Below are 18,507 nucleotides of genomic sequence, written 5' to 3'. Positions count from 1 at the left end.
GCTCGAACAAAGCCACACTAATCCAGCTTTTCAGACAAAGAAAAGGAATTCATAATTTAAGCATTATCGGTTTATTCACTGTAGATCAAAGCACCTCTATAATCATGCAGCTGAAATGTCTCTGGGCTCTTGGCATGGCTGCTCAGCATGTTTCTCTCGCTCTCCAGCCCTTCCTCCTCCCCAGCTCTTCCTCCTGTACCGGCAGACAGTGCGGCCGGGTTGGGAAACGCAGCCTCCGCCAATACAAGGCCGGGCTGGTTCCTCCTCCCTGGGGGAGACGTGTCACCCAGACATGGCCAAAGTCATCCCTCAGCCCACAGCTTTCCCTGCACAGGGGCATCTGCACCTTGGGCACCCTCGCCTTTCCGTTTCTAATTAACCATTTCATCTCGGGTGCTTACTCCAAACCTTCATTTTTCTGCACAGTCTCTGCTATTCCCAAGAAAAAGCATTTTAAACAAAGGATGGACTAAGAGAGAGCCAGCAGGTAAATGTTTAGTAAGCAAATAGTACTTTTTTAGTAAGCAAATGTTACAGTTAGCTGCAGTATTTTATAAACTGATGAGGATCTTTACAGGATGATATACACACGATAGGAAAAGGTAGGTCGAAATCAGGGATTTGTGCTTTTGAAGTTAAACTGAACCCCACTTTAAATCATATTACCTCCCTATTTCTCAAGTTGAGCTCCCCCCAAGCTTGTGAAGACCCAACCGTTTTCAGTACTGCAGAATTCTGCAGGTCAGAAAAACTTCACCATATTTTTATTTAGAAGCCAGGACAACGCTATGCTCCAGATACTACTAAATGCAAGACACGTTAGAAGATCAAAAATAACACTGGAGTTTTTTGTGCGTGTTTCTGCGCTGCTCGTTAAGAGCATGATTTGACAAGACATCCTGATACAGCAGGACATCTGAATATTTTGGATTCACTTGGATTCACTTTGACTAAAGCCAGGTATCTTTAGCCATCTGAAAAGCATGGATGATTTTTCCGTGCCACGCTTAAACTCCTTCCTCCTCCGTTATTATACAACCCATGCAAGCCCCAGCCTGCATTATTCAGTAAAACGTTCGCACAGCTTGAAGCTTTTCTTGGCCAATCGCATTCCTTTTGCTTTGTTGTTATTTCATAACAAAATAACGTGACCTGAAATAATACTTCTCCAGATGTCTACGTCTCTTCTCCTTATTCTCCTAATCGGCCCAAATGCCCCATACTAGGGGCTACTCTAGTCCTGCATTTCCCCCTGCACAAAGCAGATCTGCTCCAGATACAGGGAAATGCAAGATGCACAAATACTAACGCTACAGTACAGGAGGTTGCCATCGCCAACTCCGTAGAGGTTCTTAGCCTGCTGAAGTCTGTTTAACTCCCTTATCATCAGTTCTGGGGTCTTCTGCCACCATGGACATCCATTTTACCGTCCAAGAACTTAGCCCACCGCAACAGTACATGCATCTACTTCCCATCCGTGTAATATAGAAAATAACACGCCAGAAGAGCAGCAAAACCAACGGCGCTGCAGTCTTACCAGCAGCAAGACACCAAACCGTGGTGGCAGCTATCCTGAAGAATTCCTACTCCGAGTCAGGTGGAGCATTCCCGTACCCCCAACTCAGGACATGAACTGCTCAGGGAGCACCTCCCTCCCCTACCACCACCAAAAGCGGCGTTAAATATTCGTCACTGTAAAAGCTTGTAAGGCAAAGGGACTTGGGTCTTTACACAGGCATCTGCAAAGAATAAGGCACTGTAATTGATCACAACGAGGGCATTACTGTAATAAATAAAATACACCATAGAACAGTTATTAACATGCTTGGCCTAAGAAAATTACATACCACCCTGTTCCATGCTTCATATTCATTATAGCCAGAAATTTAACTTGCCACGAAAAATATTTATGTGCTTCTAAGTATTTTTTTCCAGAAAGGGAATTTCATATCAAGACTGTTACGAGACAGTCTTTCACCGCTTTCAGACCTAAGCGGCACACGTCTTTGGAACTGCACTCCGCTTCAAGTAGTGCCAAATATCAGTTCAAAATCTCTGGTCAAGTATCATCGTGTGCCTATCATGAAGACTTGAAAGCTTACAGATACAGAAGAATAAAGGAATTTAAACAAAAAGTACTCAAAAATGCACAGACTGCATCATCAGGTTTGGATCTTACCATAAATAGAGTACTGATCTCTAACAGACAGCAAAACCAAAGACAGACCATAAAGAAATGTGTGCACAGGGCTGAGATGAAAACAACACAAGTGCATTGAAACGTATCTTGACAGAAACAACACGCAGAATTCCAGAGTACTGGAAAACTACACTTAAAATCAACTTTAGCAAACGCGGGGAACCGTCCTCTGATGAGCCACGATCGCTTGTCTTTGTAGCACTGTCACTCAACTCCGGGGAATTCGTCAAAACAATATCTCAAATGCTTAACGACAAATATGGCAACGTACACACGACCGCCAGCCTTCGCTAGCAGCTGCGCTTAAGGGAGACCAGAAGCAGTATTTACTGCGAACAACTCGATGCGACATCTCGGTACTGAGGGCTCCATCCAAAGCCAGCTGAAGGCAGTAGCCTTCGTTCCCAAGGGCAGCAAGACCGCGCTCTGCACGGAGCTGGCACGCCAGAAGGCTCAGGAGACCAGAAATCCCTCACGTCGACGTGCACGCATTTCAGTTTATCTTGAAAATTGAAAACTGGCTATTCAAGATTGTGGTGAAAATACTGTGAATATTTATCCACAGACAGGTACACGCCCCTTCGAAGAGCCTGACAGCACCATTTTGTAACACTCCTCCAAACATGTGATCTTCTCCCAGTTTTCTGAAGAAATAGGTTTAAGTGACAAAGCCCACTGGGACGGACGGGGGTACCAGCACAAAGGCTGCCAGCAACGTATGGAGCACTTCCAGCAGCCTCTAGAGGAGGATTCAATGTATGGTATTGGCTTTCCTTATCTTCAGCTGCTACATCGTGCTAAAGATGGCTAAAAATAAAACAAATTAAATGCCTCTCTAATTCTACCTTTCTCGGCACAAAATTGCTGTTTCCATAACGATAAGCCATCGTGAGCGGCCGGGATAGTGTTCTGGATGATCAGGAGTAGGAAAGCTCGTCAGCAAGCAATAAATCTACACGATGTAAGGCTTTGAAAACCTTTACCTTCCCAAAGCCAGGCAAAATAAGAGCTCCTCGTATCACAGGGAGCACTGGTTTTCAAGCCATACTGAGAAAAGACCTTGTGACAGCAAATGATTCAGAAACATGCCCTAATTACCGAGCTCCCATAATTTTCTAGATTGCAATCTGAGATGCTTTAAAACCTGTTTAAGAGTGATCTTTATTGACTCTGCGACCTTGGGGGGAGAAAAAACAATGTTCTTCAGGGCATTCTCAGCAGCTTTCCTCCTAGCAATCAAGATCTTCAGGGAAACCTCAAAATTCAGGACCAGAAACCATCAACTGGGTTATAGAGCTCAGCTTACATGACTGGGGTGAAACCTCAACATGATGCTCCTCGCTCTCCCCTCCTGCCCCACCACCCAAATTACTCGAACCCAGACTACTTTGAGACTTCACAGCTCCCTTCAACAGGAAATCTCCCGACTCTGACTACAAATGGGGGTTTTGTTAATGAGATACAGCACGTGTTCCTGCCACGCACTGCAAACAGCTAGGGCTTTGTCTACACTCGTAATCCCTCCCTAAGAGATGACAAAGTAGGAAATTAAAAAGCTAGCATAGGCACATTCACTGATACTTCTGATACCTCTGTTAAAAAGCAACATGCTTGACATATCAGATAGTCCGGGAGATAACTCTGTGCTGAAATAAGCGCTCGCTTCTTGCTTTACAGCTTAGCTGAATGCTCCATTTTAAGGAATCACTCTTACTTTGTGTCTAATTAAGACATTTTATTTACGTCTTTATTGCAAAGTCACCATTTGAATGCTGCTGAGGTATTAATATACAAATGAAATTATTATGTACCACCAGAGAGGGAAGAAACAGAGTATTTAAAACCATTTATTCACGGTTGCTACTGTTGGTACAACTACTTCCCATAGCCAACAGAGCATGATATTTTTCTGCAGCCCCCACTACAAAAAAATTTGTCACAGATAAGCCGTTCTAGCACACACACAGCAGGTGAAACTCAAATATAGATACACTCGTTCCTTGAGATACAGATCAGTTCCACTGCAACACCCGCACAACACAAAACAGCACTCAAAAGGAGTCCTAGCAACATTTTGACCCGACGAAGACAACAGAGGGGGAGATGAATCCATGCTCTGGACACCGGGATTACGTGAAGCAGCACGAATCAAAAAAAAGCCTCAGCTTGACCTCAGCAACATCTAGCTGGGCGGCACTTAATATCCTCGCCCAAGTCAGCAGTTCCGCTTGCCTGCAACGTCAGGCGAACCCAGCATTGCATCAGCCCGTCCGCAGGCTGCAGTCAGAAGGCAAATCTTGACCAAACTGTAATGAAGGGCTTCACGCAAAATTACCAAGTTAAAGGGGCGTAGATGTAGCCGAATGATACAGGTTCCTTGTTCGCAGTGCCACCTCAGCCAGCCAGAAAAGAGGCAGAAGCTCTGTTATTAAGGAACTTTGCCTAGCTGTCATTTCTGTACAATTACGGAGAAGCATGCAAGCATCCGTGGCAGGGCTTATTGGTATATACATATTAAAAAAAAAAAAAAGAAATCAAAGTGGCTTTGTGAGCAGAAATAATGAAGACTCATTTCTTATGGATGCATGTCTTGAGGTCGAATTCTCTGGCGTCCAATAACTGCCAGTTCCCACTGCAGCTTTTCCCACGGTCAGGAACACCTCTCTCCCATGTGGATTCTTTAATGTCTAATAAGGGTTGCACTCTTGCTGCAGCTTTTCTCTCCATGGGGCCACTAATCAGGTCTCTCTCCTCTATTAAAACCGCTTGTTTTCAGAAAACTCAAAGGAACGTCGTATCTCTGAGACCGTGGGTACCCCCTTCGCCCTGAAGTATAGCTGAAACTGGCTAACGGGTTCAAAATTGATTAGGGAAGATACAGATGCATGGCAAGATCACATCAGTCTTGCTTTCAAAGCAGATCAGAATAAATACGACTATTCATAGAAGCCCAAAGAGGTTACAAAAATTTGTAGAAACTCTGCGTGTTCAGCTGTGTTGTATCAAGTACGATGCACCGTGATTCTTTATCCTCCAACCTACACAGATGCGCGGTATCACGTTACTACATGCTAGACGCAGAGCCGCCGAATTCCATCTCCAGGGCATTTTTTCTTCCAGCTTAAAGCATAATCTGCAGATTTGCTTCAAAAATACCAGTGGTGATAGGCTACGTTAAATGCCTTCTGCACAGGAATTGCTCAAGCCTGTTCTTTTGTGTGACTGATTTTAGGATTTGTTTGGATTCGATTTTAAGAACACGCTGCGTCGCAACTGCAGGGGAATCTCTTGATTAATCAAGTTTTTCATTCTTACATGAAAGGGTAATTCCCCATCCCAGTTTTGCTTCTCCAAGCCCTGCTTTGCATGTATTCGGCAGCAGATGGAGGAAAATGCAGAGTCATAACATTATGGTCTCCCTGCCATGCTGCAGAGTACTTTAAATATGTATCATCTGAAGGCTTCATTAAGTCTTGGTGCTCACTGGTTCATACTCCTCAAGTGAAACACAAACTTTATAACCTCTTCTCCAAGGTTTTGTACATTTTCCAGAAGAAAGTAAGTTTGTCTGCAGCCTCTTAGACCATCCCAAGTGACTCGATCGCTCTTCCCTCTCGAACCACAACTCAGTATTGAACAAGTAGCCGCCTTCAATTCAGCCAATAGGTTTGGACAACTTGAATTTCATTTCTGATCCAAGGACTCATGGCCATATCCAAGTCGCAACCCTGAGAGCTCACCTACTCCTACAAGGTTATGATCTTGAAACCGAAGACAGAAAAAAGTCTCATCGCCCTGAAAAATAAAGTCAGTTCCCAGCCAGTCCAGTCTCCTCCAAAGCCCTGTATTTAAGCTGGCCAGCCAGTCACCCAAATACAGATGCGCGAATGTTACTTCGCTGGTTCGTGACTCACCGCTACCATCCCCTCGGAGAAAGTGCTTGCTCCTGTGACTAAACCAACTGGCAGTGCAATACTCGGCGTGAGCCAGGTGTCAGCCCAAGGAAACTAATATTCCCCGCTGACAAGCGCCCGGTAAGAGCCAGGCACACACTCAGGTGTTTTGTCTGCAGTGACTACCTGCGCTCTAGGCGCTTTCTCCATAGGCAAGAGCTTAAAACTTCCCGCAACTGAGATCCTTAGCCAGCCAAATTTTAATGGCTTTTCTTCTGATGCAACTCAAAGTTAAGGTTTTGCAAAGCCAAGCTGAAAACAGACTAGCTTGAACTTCATCGCAATGACGGGTGAGGTTTCTCACCTTGGTTTTTACAAGCTGATCTAAAGGAAGCCTTACTATACCAAGGAATTCAGCAGGTGCTTATCTCGAGGTGCACGGGTGCTACCAGATCAACAAGGCTCCTCCTGCGGTTTAAGGATACAGCCAGACACACTGCACCATCAGCAACACAACCGGGTACATCACCGCAACCGCCAGGAAAGCTGCTTCCCAATTTTATGCTATTTCAGTGATCAGCTTCACCTTTAAATGCTTGTTTTCAAAAATTAGGCTGACACGAGCTAGGCAAGAGCATGAATTGCCAGCACAGGCAATCTCTGAATGGATGCAGAGGAAGAGATACTTCCTGAGCTCAGCTGTTGCCAAAAACCAGCATATCTCACCGTACCCGCAACCAGCGTATCATCTACATGATCAGCATTGAAACCGTTTTTATTTTTCAAACGTGGCAAAGCGTCTCTGCTACTAATACTTCCAACAAGTTGTTTTAGAGAGTGAAGAAAAAGACCAAAGGTTTATTTAAACTTTGATTACAATGAGGTTACTGTGCAGATCACGAGCTGTCTAGATGCGTATTTAGCTGGCTTTGCAAGAGCAGTGTCTCACATGTACAAGCACAGATCCCCTGAAATTAAACCAGATGTTGATTACACATACAAGGGAGATACTTACCCATCCTGAGCTTTTATTCTCCTCACAGTTAGGATGCTATTGAGACCGGAAGACTTTTTCCTCCAAAGACGCCTACTTTAAACATACAACTTGGCAATTTATTTTTCTTATTTTGCCCTATTAACTATTAACAGGTCACCCACAGCTGCCACAGAGAGCCTAAAGAGAGAACATTTAAATAAGCCTCTATGCGCTTTTTGGCAGCCGTCACCATTAATGAGGACGGGAGGTATTCACACCAGCGGCAAGAGCAGATGGACCACAGCTCGGTGCTTTGTGCCGCGCGGAAGCGGCGAGCATCTCACCAAAGACACGTACACCGCAGTTGGTGAAACCTGTGACAGGGACACTAATTTATTCTCAATGAATCCCATCGACAGAAAATACAACTGGCTTAGTTTGGTACCTGGAGAAAAACTGAAGGTGATTCACCACTTGCTTTAAAAAAAAAAAAAAAAACACCAAACAAAAAACCCACACACAAAAATTTTACAATCTGGCAGTACTTTTTTATCAAGCTAAAAGATCATTTCAAGCCCAGCTTTCATTGGGTACCTGATCATCTTCATGACAAGAACTTGGTTTGAACCCAGCTCTGATTTCCTACCACATCAGGGGATAACAAAAGACATGCAAGCTCTTCTCTTTGGATAGAGGGATACCCAAGAGGAACACACACACAAGTTAGCTGTGTCTCCATCTGTAGAGAGAGCCACCGGCATCCAACAGACAGCGGCACAGGTCATATACTCATGCTCCTTCCAGAAACGTTTGGACTTCTCTGGCTTTGCAGTGTTGAGATGAGAGCACATCCAGGGCATTATGAGCAGATTTGGAAGCTCACGCTTCAGATCTAAGCGTGCTTTAAAAAAAAAAAAAAAGTGCTTTCAATTTTAACTTGCTAAGCTTAATTAAAAAGGGGAAGAGAAAGGAAGCAAAAAAGCTCCCTTTTGTTCTTAAAGGATGCCTGGGTCTTTAAACAGAAACCAGTCATTAAGACAGACTGCTGCTCTTCTCCCATGATTAGTTTGTCTGAGCGGAAAATTGATGTTCCTTTCACATCTGATTGCTGCTGCATTCTCACCCAAGTCACCACGAACACTTGGACCTTGGACAAGGCACGAATATACAAACTACAGCACAGAGCCAGCCTGCAATGCTACAGGACACACTTCCAAAAAAAAAAAAAAAAATCTGTCCTGAGAAGGATGTTGCTTCAACCAAATTCAGAGATGCTGCCTTCATATTCCATCTATCCTGTTAGCCGATCAGATTGCAGTAGGCTCTGGAATATATCCTGGTATATTTATGAAAAGTCTGTAACAATGTTTATTCTTTTATTAAAGGATGTTATCTTCACACTGCAGGATTTTACAGATTGCATGGGACGATTACAGAGTGTTAGCAGGTTAAACAATAACTATGGAAATGCAGAAACCAAAGCAGTTGCTGTGTTTTATTCATCGCACTGAAGTCGTCCTCGCATCTTAATATATTACTGCAGAAGAGCGTTGGAGATGGTTTTTTGAGACTCGGGGAGACCAGAGCTGCCATTACTCACCAGGAGGACAGAAAGGCCAAACCTCCTGCGCGACCCTAACACACATGGGGTGGCAAACACTTCTGGCTCGTTAGCTTGGGCAACCAAAAAAACGCAGCTTTGGTCTGATTTTCATTAACTGTTCAAATGGTCTTCAGAACACTACAGAGACTCATGCAAAGGTAAGGCGCGAGGCTGGTTGTACACTGTGAATTTTCCATCTTCAGGCTCATATTCCTCCCACGAGATTTCTAAATCGGCATGCCGAAGATGCAGCTAAACTCAAAATCTTATTATGGAGAGTAATCATATTTTCTAGTTTATTCCTCAGTTCATTGTTTAGGAATGTTTGCCCTTGCAGTCTTTGGTTTCAGGGCGTTCTCAGACCTCAGCAAGTTCACTGAGCTTAATAAAAAACACACGCAAAACATCTCACAAGTGATTATTTTTGGTAGCTACCAAAACCGGAACGTATCCACCCTACTAGCAGCTTAACAGCTTAAACCCTTGTTGCCATCAACTCTCCCAAAACCTTTAATACTCTAAAGCCATCCCAGAGGGGTCACCCTCAGTTTTACTCCTTTCCAAACATCTTCAGAAGATCTTGGTTTGATATTCGTTATTTCTCAGGTGCATCCTCATGTGCAGAGGGCATCTCCTCCTCTTCTTCACAAGCTGACAACAGCTGAAACCACTGCAACAGTAAGACAGCCTGCAGTTGCGACACATCAGCTCATGAAAACAAAACTCCCAAGGAGCCCCAGGTTCATCTGAGTCACCAACTCATCCAAAATCTGCAACCCACCTTCTATTCATTTGGATATTTACTTCCTTTTTTTATGAAAAGCCAGCTAGCACCACTTTGCCCTCAGCAAAGACAAGGACCTAATTTCACCACACCTTAAGACAGCAATAAGGTCATTTGCCGGAGAACTTGGCATGACTTTCTGTCCTATGAAAAGCAAGGGGAAGAAAAAAAAAAAAACCAACAACCAAAGACCAGTCAACAAGGCTATCACTAAACAAATTTAAGCCCTTTCTAACTTGATGAATGGATTTAATACCTGCGTAAGCCTCGCAGGAACTACTAAGTTCTCGACACGCGAGTCTGCTTCCTTCTAGTCTCTGAGAAAGGGCACTAGGATTACTTTAACACTGTACCAAAGGAATTTAGACTAAGGGCAAGAAATGCCAAAAGCCAACGCCACTTTGGAGCAGCTCTCAGCAACAACAGAAGCTGCTCTCATCAAGTCACAAACACACACAGCCAGGACCTTTGAAGAGACTTCAGAGAAGAAACAATGCCAGAAAGGCTCAGCAGACGACAGAATTTTGTAACCAAGTGGCATCAACTTATCTTTCTAAAAGGGCTCAACGTACAAAAACATTTCATAGAAGCTTAGTCCAAATCTATGCTCTTTGCGGCTTTTCATTAAGTTTCTTTGAAATAATTATATAGGCATTTCCTCGGCCAGCGTGGCGTCAACAAGCTGCCACCTCAAGCGCATGCAAAGAGCAGAATCTGGAGCAGGCGGAAGATTCATGAATCTTAAACTGTTGAGGAGCCATCCGCCGCGTGACTCAGTCTCGGGGGAAGAAGTAGGCGGCTGCAGACAAACGCTGCTCAGTAACACCCCCGGCACACCGCGGAGGTGATGCCCGTGCTGCTTTGCAGCACGCCGTGAATCTACGCCAGGATCAGAATTATTAAAGGAGTTCTAGGGGAAAACAAAGCCGCAAGCCACCGCCAAAACCAGCACCGCCATCTCCTCAGTTAGCCACCCGACTGATGAGCCTACACCCACCGCAAGGCCGACTTTCGCTAGGAACCGACCGAGACTCGAGGAGGCAGGACTCGCCTCATGTCTTCACACCTTTCTTTCCCTTCTGATTCTGGGCAATTAATTTAATCCCCTTGCCCTAATCCCTCAACCAGATGTCCTCCCATCATCTTCTTGGGTTTTATATTCCGCAAAACTAAGGTTTCCTTGCTGGAGATATTTGTAACACACATCACAAACAAGTCCTGAAACTGCCCAATATTCTAGACATCGCTTCAGCATGGGCATAAATTTTACCTTCTCCCTCCCTTCAAAGGCTCTGAACTAAAAAAGCTGGTACCTAACCTATGAAAACACCATTGCTTAAAAATGATACAAATCGAGAAAGAAAACAGAAATAGTTCATTCTGTAGCCTTACTTCTGGATTTTCCTAAAATAAAAATACCTCTGGAGAGGTGTTCGCATCCTAAGTGATATCCAAGAACTATTACTCGATTCTAAGCAATAAAAGCCTGGGAACATATTTGAGAGTTTTACTAGAAAAACCGGAGCACTGTTACTTCCGACTCGAGCCCGTTCCTGCGGAAAGGCACTGCAAGTCCTGCTGGTGTCAGACATGGGAACGAGGCGCCGAAATGGTGCTGTCCCAGCAGCCATCATCCTAAGCAGACACAGAGGTTTTGCTTCTTGGGGCTCAAATCCAGCACGCCAGCGGCAATCCTACTGCTCTGCCCCGCACGCCATCCGTAGAAGAGCTGACCAAAATGCCTCTACTCCACCTTAGTCTGTAGTGGTGACGCAGAGAGCAGAAAGCAGGGAGATTTCATGCTCCCAGGCTCAATTTACACTCCCCGCCATCAACACAAAACATTTTCTTGTAAACTGACCAAATGTTTTCTAGAAGTTATTGAAAACAAACATGCGCTCCCCCTTATGCCAGTTTTTTTTCAGAGCAACTCCTCAGAGCAGTTGTTTCAAATGCAAACCACTTCTCCAGAAGGCATCCCATGCATCTCCTCAAAAACAGAAATGGGAACAAGCTGAAGCCAGACAAAGCCCATTTTCCCCAAAAAAATCCTTAACAGTTACTTCTTTCCTCTGAGCGTGCTCTGATCTGCAATTTATTTCTACCGATTTTGAAGGAGCACATTTGTTCCCTGGAATCTGGGGCTTCTCCTGGCCTTGGCTGCCACTCTGAATGACTTAATTCTCCCACAGCATAGGAGATGGCATACCAAAGTCACATGGTTCATAATTAAGAGGCTTTTACTCCTCTTTGCCCTTTAAAATACCAATAAAGGGACAAAGCCATGTTCTTTCAGATAACTGGAAGAAAACACGGGGGGGGCAGGGGGGAGGAAAAAAAAATATGGAAGGCCAGCACTTGTGCTGGGGACAACTGTTACTATATTTAGTTGCCTTGCTCTGCAAGCTGCCGAGCATCTGTTTCAATGATGGTGAATGACTTTTTTTCCTGCTAGTCAAGACAGCATTAATTAGGTGAACCCAAATGATTGCTGCCTCCGCTTCCCTGAGTGCCGAGCTCTCATCTCCCACATCCTAAGACAGATTGGCTGCTTAGTCCATCCTAAGAGCGGACCTCCAATCCTGGCACCAACTGCTTTCATATTCGGGAATGCCTTAGTAACCCATTTGAAATAAAATATACAGCACATTAGAAAGAAGTTTTTTTAAAAAGGCAGTGTTTGTATAGAAGCACAGAAAGCCCGTAACAACTTCAGCTTGTTAAAACACACAGAAAATCATTCTTTTGCAATGCCCTTTAATAGCAATAGATTTAAAAAAAAAAAAAAAACGGCTTTCAAGGAAAAAAATAACACTGCTCACGTAAGCCAGAGCTTCTTGAGACCAGCTTCAGTATTGTCTCATTTGAGAGAATTCGCAAGCAGAGAGCATTATTTCAATTCACACTAAACAAGGTGTATCAAGAGCGTTTGGGGAGGGGGGGGAAATACACTTTCTGCAAAAGGCCTCTTTCATCTGAATTCCTTCCTTAAAAGAATCACTTGCGAGACTGCAAACCCAAGCACGGTTCCCACAGTAACTGGGTCACTGAAGGGAGGGTGGGAAGCAGCAAACCTCTCACACTGAATACGTCTGTCGGGTTTTAAGTTTTAGGAGTTTTCCTTAAATTTTTGTTTCTTTAGAAACAAAATGGTTGGTGTTTCTCAAACTTGCCCCTAGCAGAGACTGTGCAACAGCAAGACCGCTTGCGTCTAGGCTTTAATATGGAAATGACAGTATTTCCCAAGCAAAGTGGAAAAACAAACACTCCCGTGGGTTATGCAGAGGCTTTGGGGGCAACACTACTCCTCAGCCTGCGGAACTGAGATTTTAAGCAGTATTTCCCCAAATTCTTCCTCCTGCTCACAAGGCTCAGCCTCTCCGCATGCTCTTCACCTTATTCTCAGGCTGGGGGATGGGTGGGAACTGGATTTTGCCAAGCCCAGCTCCATCTGAAAACGCTTTCTCTCCCAACTAAATTGTCCCTTCCAAGGAGGGAGCCTTCCACATCCCACCTCCAAGCTCAGGCGGCCGCTCTCCCTATGGATATACCCACCACGCCGCGCAACCCTTGTATAACGTATCCCTTCCCCCAGGCGAGCACCAGCATACAAAGGAAGCCTTGCTCCATTGTCCACCTACAGCACCTATACATCCAGCCCGAAAGCCGGCTCAACGTATATCCCCGTACTCCTTTTACGGCCACAAATATTTAGGTATTTACATCCCCAAAAGGGCTACAGAGGCAACATGTCATTTCCCCCCACCGTGCATTTAGTACTTGCACCCACAGCCAAATGTTTTGAAGCGTATTTTAACCATGTTTACTCACGGGAGGATCAGCCTCACCCAAACACGCAAATCCCAGTTAAAAAAAAAAAAAAAGAGCATTGGAAAACAGCGAGAAATTGCAGAAATGAGAGGAGGGGGGTTGCCTGGCTGCAAATCTCCTTCCCAAACCTCCGATTAAAGCTCACAAAGGTAAAAACGACCCAAAAAAAAAAAAAAGGTAATTTAACAATTCAGCGCCTGCCATTTTTTCCCATCCATCTCTAAGCAACAGTACCATAGCAACTTTTTCCCTGCTTTAATACATCTTACAAAAGGAGGAGGACTGGACAAATTAAGACCCAGGAATGTCAAATTTCCACTTCTGAGTGCCTATTCCTTCAACTAGATATGCCTGGAATTAAACAAATACCACCAAAGCGGGTTTTTTTTCTTCAAAAAACCCTGCCTTTGTACAACGCTGGGTCACGTAACCTGGACCGACAGACAAGACAAACCACCTGGAGCACAGAACCAGCATCCTCCGCACCAGCATGGATGAAGCGACGATTCTGGGCTCGGAGGCGGAAGAAAATAAAGAGGTAAAGCTCCGTTAAAAATAAAGCAATTTTCTGATCGCTGATGATGCCGAGATGGGGTTTTGCTGCTGCAAGTCAAGCCAGGAGGATGGAGGAGACCCCCGGGGTGACCCCGGTTCCCCCCCACACCCCAGCCGGGACCCTGCCGCCATTTTAGGGACCGGGTGGCGATCAGGGGACAGGGGAAACCTTCTTTGCCCCCCCCCCCCCCCGGTGTCACCGCATCTATTTTTCCCATGGTGACTCATTATTAAGGACGCTCCGTCATTTTCCAACGCTTGAAGATTAAAGGAAGCTTGAAAATCCTTTTTTTTTTTTTTTTATTACGAGGGTTAAAACAATCGCGACTTGAGCAGCCACCCTGGGGTCGTTACCTTTTTTTTTCTCCCCATGAAAAGAAAAAAAAAAAAAAAAGGGTTCCAGCGTGGGGTGCTGGGCATCAACTTTGTGCGTTTCCCAAGGAAAAAAGGTGTTTCTTGAGGCGGCGGGGCAGAAGCCTCCTCCCCGCATGAAAACACGAAAGGAGGAGGGGGAAAAAAAAAAAAAATAGAACCATGCAAACAGCTACTACTTCCTTATGAGCAGGATTAATCTGTGCAACAACAAAAAAAAGGTAAAACCAACCCACAATATTGTAAGGAGTCCAGAGCGCTTCCCGCGTGGAGGGATCCGGTGTTTTCTTCGTGGGTTTGTGCGATTATTTTTAAGAGTCACGTTTTTGCAGCTGCACCTCGGGGAAGGAGGGGGGGGACACACGAACGACACGCAGCATCCTCAGGGCCTCCAGACGGGAGGAAAACAGAGAAAAAAAAAAAAAGGAGGAAAAAATAAAAACTCCAAACGTTGAGTAATTAAAAAAAAAAAAAAAGCAACGGAGAAGCAAGATGGCCTGGCTGCCTCCGAGACACCGCGCACCCCCCTCGGCATGAAATCCACTCCGTGCAGAGAGCCCAGCTCCGACACGCCGCTCCTCCGTCTTTCGGGGGTTTATTTTTAGTCGTTATTATCCTCCTGGCTCTGCCCGCGGCGGCCGGTTCGCCCGCAGGCCCCGGCGCGGACGGGCCTCGCCATGGCGCGGGGGGCTCACGGCGGTTTTGTTTTCCTCCTCCTTCCTCCTCTCCACAGGCCGCGGCAGCCACCGTCCCTCCGCATTCCTCGCCTCCCCCCTTTCCTTTTTTCACGGTTTTGGGGTGGGTTTTTTTCTTTTTTTTTTCCTTCAAACAGAGGGAAGGGGGGAGCCGCGGAAAGGGCCTCCCCGGGGGAAGGGTGGGGAGCGCGGCCCGAAGGCGCGGGAAGGACCGGCGGAGGCCGGCGGACGCCCCCCTCTCCCCTCTCCCCACTCACCGCTTGAAGTGCTCGATGATCTTCTCCTCACGCACGTTCTCCGGCAAGTTGCCCACCCAGAGGTGCCTGGTTTCCCGGACCATGCTGCGCGGCGCGGGGCGAGCCCGCCGCCCCTGCCCCGGCTCCCGGCCGCTGCCTGCCCCCGCGCAGCGCTGCCGGCCGCCGCTCGCCGCCCGCCGCCGCCTCCTCCGCCTCCTCCTCCGCGCCGCCCTCCGCCTCTTCCGCCGCGGGGCCCTGCCACCCTCAGCGCCGCCGGCTGCCTCCCCCCGCGGCGGCGGCGGCGGACGACACCATCCCCTCCGGGGGGGCCCCCTGGCTGGCGGGCCGGCTGGCGGGCGGCGGGCTCCCCCTCCGCCGCGGGTTTTCTTCCTCCCTGTCTCCCCCCGCCGCGGCCCTCGCTCGCTCGCTCCCGCTTCCTCCTCCTCCTCCGTCAGCGGCAGCGCGGCGCCCCCCCCTCGCCGCCTCCTCCTCCTCCTCCCCCCACCCCCCCCCCTCCGCGCTCCCGCTCCTCTGGCGGCTCCGCTCGCTCTTCCCCCCCCCCCCCGCCCCTTCCCGTCCCCGCGCCTCTCGCAGCGCCACACGGGGGCCCCCGCGCAGGCGCACTGCGCCCCGGGGCGCGCGCCGCGGCCCCGGCGGCGGAGGCGGAGCGCGGGCGCGCAACGCCCCGCTCCCGTGCGACGGGAGGGGAGGAGGGGGCGCGCGGGGGCGCGGAGGGACTGCGCCTGCGCGGCGGGGGGGGGGGGGGGGGGGGGCTGCGCGAAACTCAGTAAGGGGGTTACATTGCAAAAAATAAAGGGGGGGCTGCCCTGCAAAACCGGGGTGCTGGGCAAGGAAGAAAGGGGGCGCATCGCAAAATGAGGGGTGCACTGAAGAAAAAGGGGCTCCATTGTAGAAAAACAGGGTGCGGTGGGAAAAAAGCGGGCTGCGCTACAAAAAACGGGGTGCTATGCAAAGAATAAAGGGGGTGCATGGCAAAAAAATCAAGGGGGGGGGCTATGCAAAAAATAACGGGGTTGTGTTGCAAAACGAGGGGGTGCCATGCAAAAAAGAAAGGGGAGCTGTATTAAAAAACCGGGGTGCATTGCAAGAAAATAAAGGGGCTGCACTGCAAAAAATACAGGGGAGCCGCACTAAAAAAAACGGGGTGCATTGCAAAAAATAAAGGGGGTGCACCACAAAAAAGAAAGGGGTTGTGTAGCAAAGCGAGGGCGTGCTATGCAAAAACAGGGTGCATTGCAAAAAAATTAAGGGGTTACGTAACAAAAAATAAATGGGGTCCTCGCTGTCCATGAAACCTGTGACTTGTGCCAAAAAATGGGGGTCTGGAAGGGTGTCCCCCCATTCCGAGGCACAAGCCTCAGCCGCCTTCGCCCAGCGGCAAAGCGCGCTGCGAGGGGCAAGAGCAAGTGAAATTTGCATTTGGGTGAAGGCGGACGAGGGCCCCGCGCTCCGGCCGCCGACAGCCAAAACAGGGAGGCCACGTCACCCCAGAAGATATTCCCACCGGGAGTTGTCCCCCTTCTCCTGACCGCGCCTCGGGTTTTTGCAGGGGTGAAGAAAACGCTCGTTACAAATCTGACCCTGCTTGCAGAAGTTAACCCACTCGCGGGTCGCGCCCTGTCTCTACTCAAAATATTTTTAAACCCGGAGGGTCTTGGTTTTCCACCAAAATGTGCCTTAGCGGGGATACAAACACCTATTTCTATGCTGGAAAAGGAAAATGCCCAACCGATTACCACTGCGAGACTCCGAGCAGTTGGAGGTCAGGATAAAGCCAAACATGCACCCGGGCTTGCCACGAGTTCTTTTTTTTTTTATTTTTAAGCCAGTTAGCTGCTTTCACCGCAGAGCACGGACCGATATTTCAGTATTTGCCTTGGCCAAAGCCTCCCAACGGCGCTTTTGTAGCGATTAAAACCGTGGTTTTTTTGTTGGGGCGAGCGGCGTTCAACGTTGCTGCCTTTGCCGCCCAAATCCACCTCAGCAACGGGTCAAAGTCATCAAGCTATAGGTGGCTTAACAAACATGCAAATCTCTTGATTTAATCAGAGTGCTGACGCACATCGACTCGAGCCTTGGCGGACCCGAGTCTTATCCCCAACGCTACCGCTGCCGGGTGGCTGCGCACCCGTCCCTTCACGGCCCCGTGCCTCAGTTTCCCCAGTTGATGACGGGCGTCACGCCGCTTCGCCAAACTGAGATCTCCTGATTAATAAAAAAAAAAAAAAAACCCAAACAAAAAAACCAACCAACCAACAGCTCTTCGCACGCAAACCATCTATTATTTAAAAGACGAAATGGAACCACGTGCACACAAGAAAATGCGATGCCAACGCGCACCACCGACAGTTTCCACCCGCACGTTTCTTCTCCGTGGAAGCGGGCTTGGCTTTCTGTTTTAACTGGTCAGAAGCCCAAAGGGCGGTCGCTACGTGTCTATACAGGCTCTACAGGCATCCATTTTGGAAAGGGAAAAAAAAACCAAACCACGCATCAAACGGCTTCTCGATGCTGAATTCTCTCCTCTCCCATCGAGCGCGTTTGCTGCGACAGCATTTTCAGACGTTCTTCCCCTCCCTCCCTCCCTGTTAGGGCGGCACCTCCAAGGGACAGGAGAAGACCGTGCCGGCACCCAGCTCCGCCAGAGGAACCTCACACAGGGTCACTGCTGTCACACGTCCATCGCGCAGGCAGGCCGGACGGGAGGGACATCACAAACAAAGCCACCGACTCTGGTGACAGAAGAGACAGTTGAAAGGAGTGCTTGAAGGGCTCCGTTGAGACGAGAGCCAGCTGGAAAAGGAGCACAAAGCCTGGCCGGCGACGCAAAACGAAGCTCTGGACCATCCCGATACTTTTTGTACGCTTTGAGGGGGGGAAACTGTTCCCAGTTGCAACATGCGACCGCACTCGGGCAACGCCGCTGTAACCGGATCCCTCCAACTCGTTCGAAGATTTTAAAGAACACAGACCCAGGCTAGAGACCGGAGGGAGCATAACCTTCCTCTCGGCAGGCCAAAGGGGCCTCAACGAAGGACCGGTCTTACGTGGCAGCAACCAGCGCCGTCCTTGTCACTGCAGGAGGGATGCACGCTTGTGCCAGCCCGCTGTCCTGCCGCTGCTGACATCACGATGAGCATCCAGGCGCTAGACAGGGACACGCATCCCTGCTTTCTACCCTTCCCAGAGGGGCAAACAGCCGAGGAAGAGGAGACTTCGGCTGCTCTTCATCGCCCAATGGCCTTTGGGACACGCAAGGGCAGCAGGGTCTGGTGCACTGCAAGGCGCAATTTAAATTACTCATGCCCGTGCGGTGGGTGTAGCCGAGAACCCAGCTATCT

General features: G+C 48.0%; 1 protein-coding gene across 1 annotated transcript in view; it reads right to left on the bottom strand.

Annotated features, from left to right (window-relative positions):
• SPEN (spen family transcriptional repressor) overlaps positions 1–15,407 on the bottom strand; it is a 67,002-nt gene extending 51,595 nt beyond the window's left edge. The window contains exon 1 of the mRNA XM_082009415.1: positions 15,167–15,407. Within this exon, the coding sequence (XP_081865541.1) occupies positions 15,167–15,249 (83 nt within the window). The 5' untranslated portion in view covers positions 15,250–15,407. The remainder of the gene's footprint in view (positions 1–15,166) is intronic.
• Between the last annotated feature and the right edge of the window lie 3,100 nt (positions 15,408–18,507).

This window comes from Phaethon aethereus (genome assembly GCF_964289735.1).
Source record: "Phaethon aethereus genome assembly, chromosome: 21".
Lineage (NCBI taxonomy): Eukaryota > Metazoa > Chordata > Aves > Phaethontiformes > Phaethontidae > Phaethon > Phaethon aethereus.
Note: the sequence above shows the minus strand (reverse complement) of the source record. Positions and strands in the feature narration are given on the sequence as shown.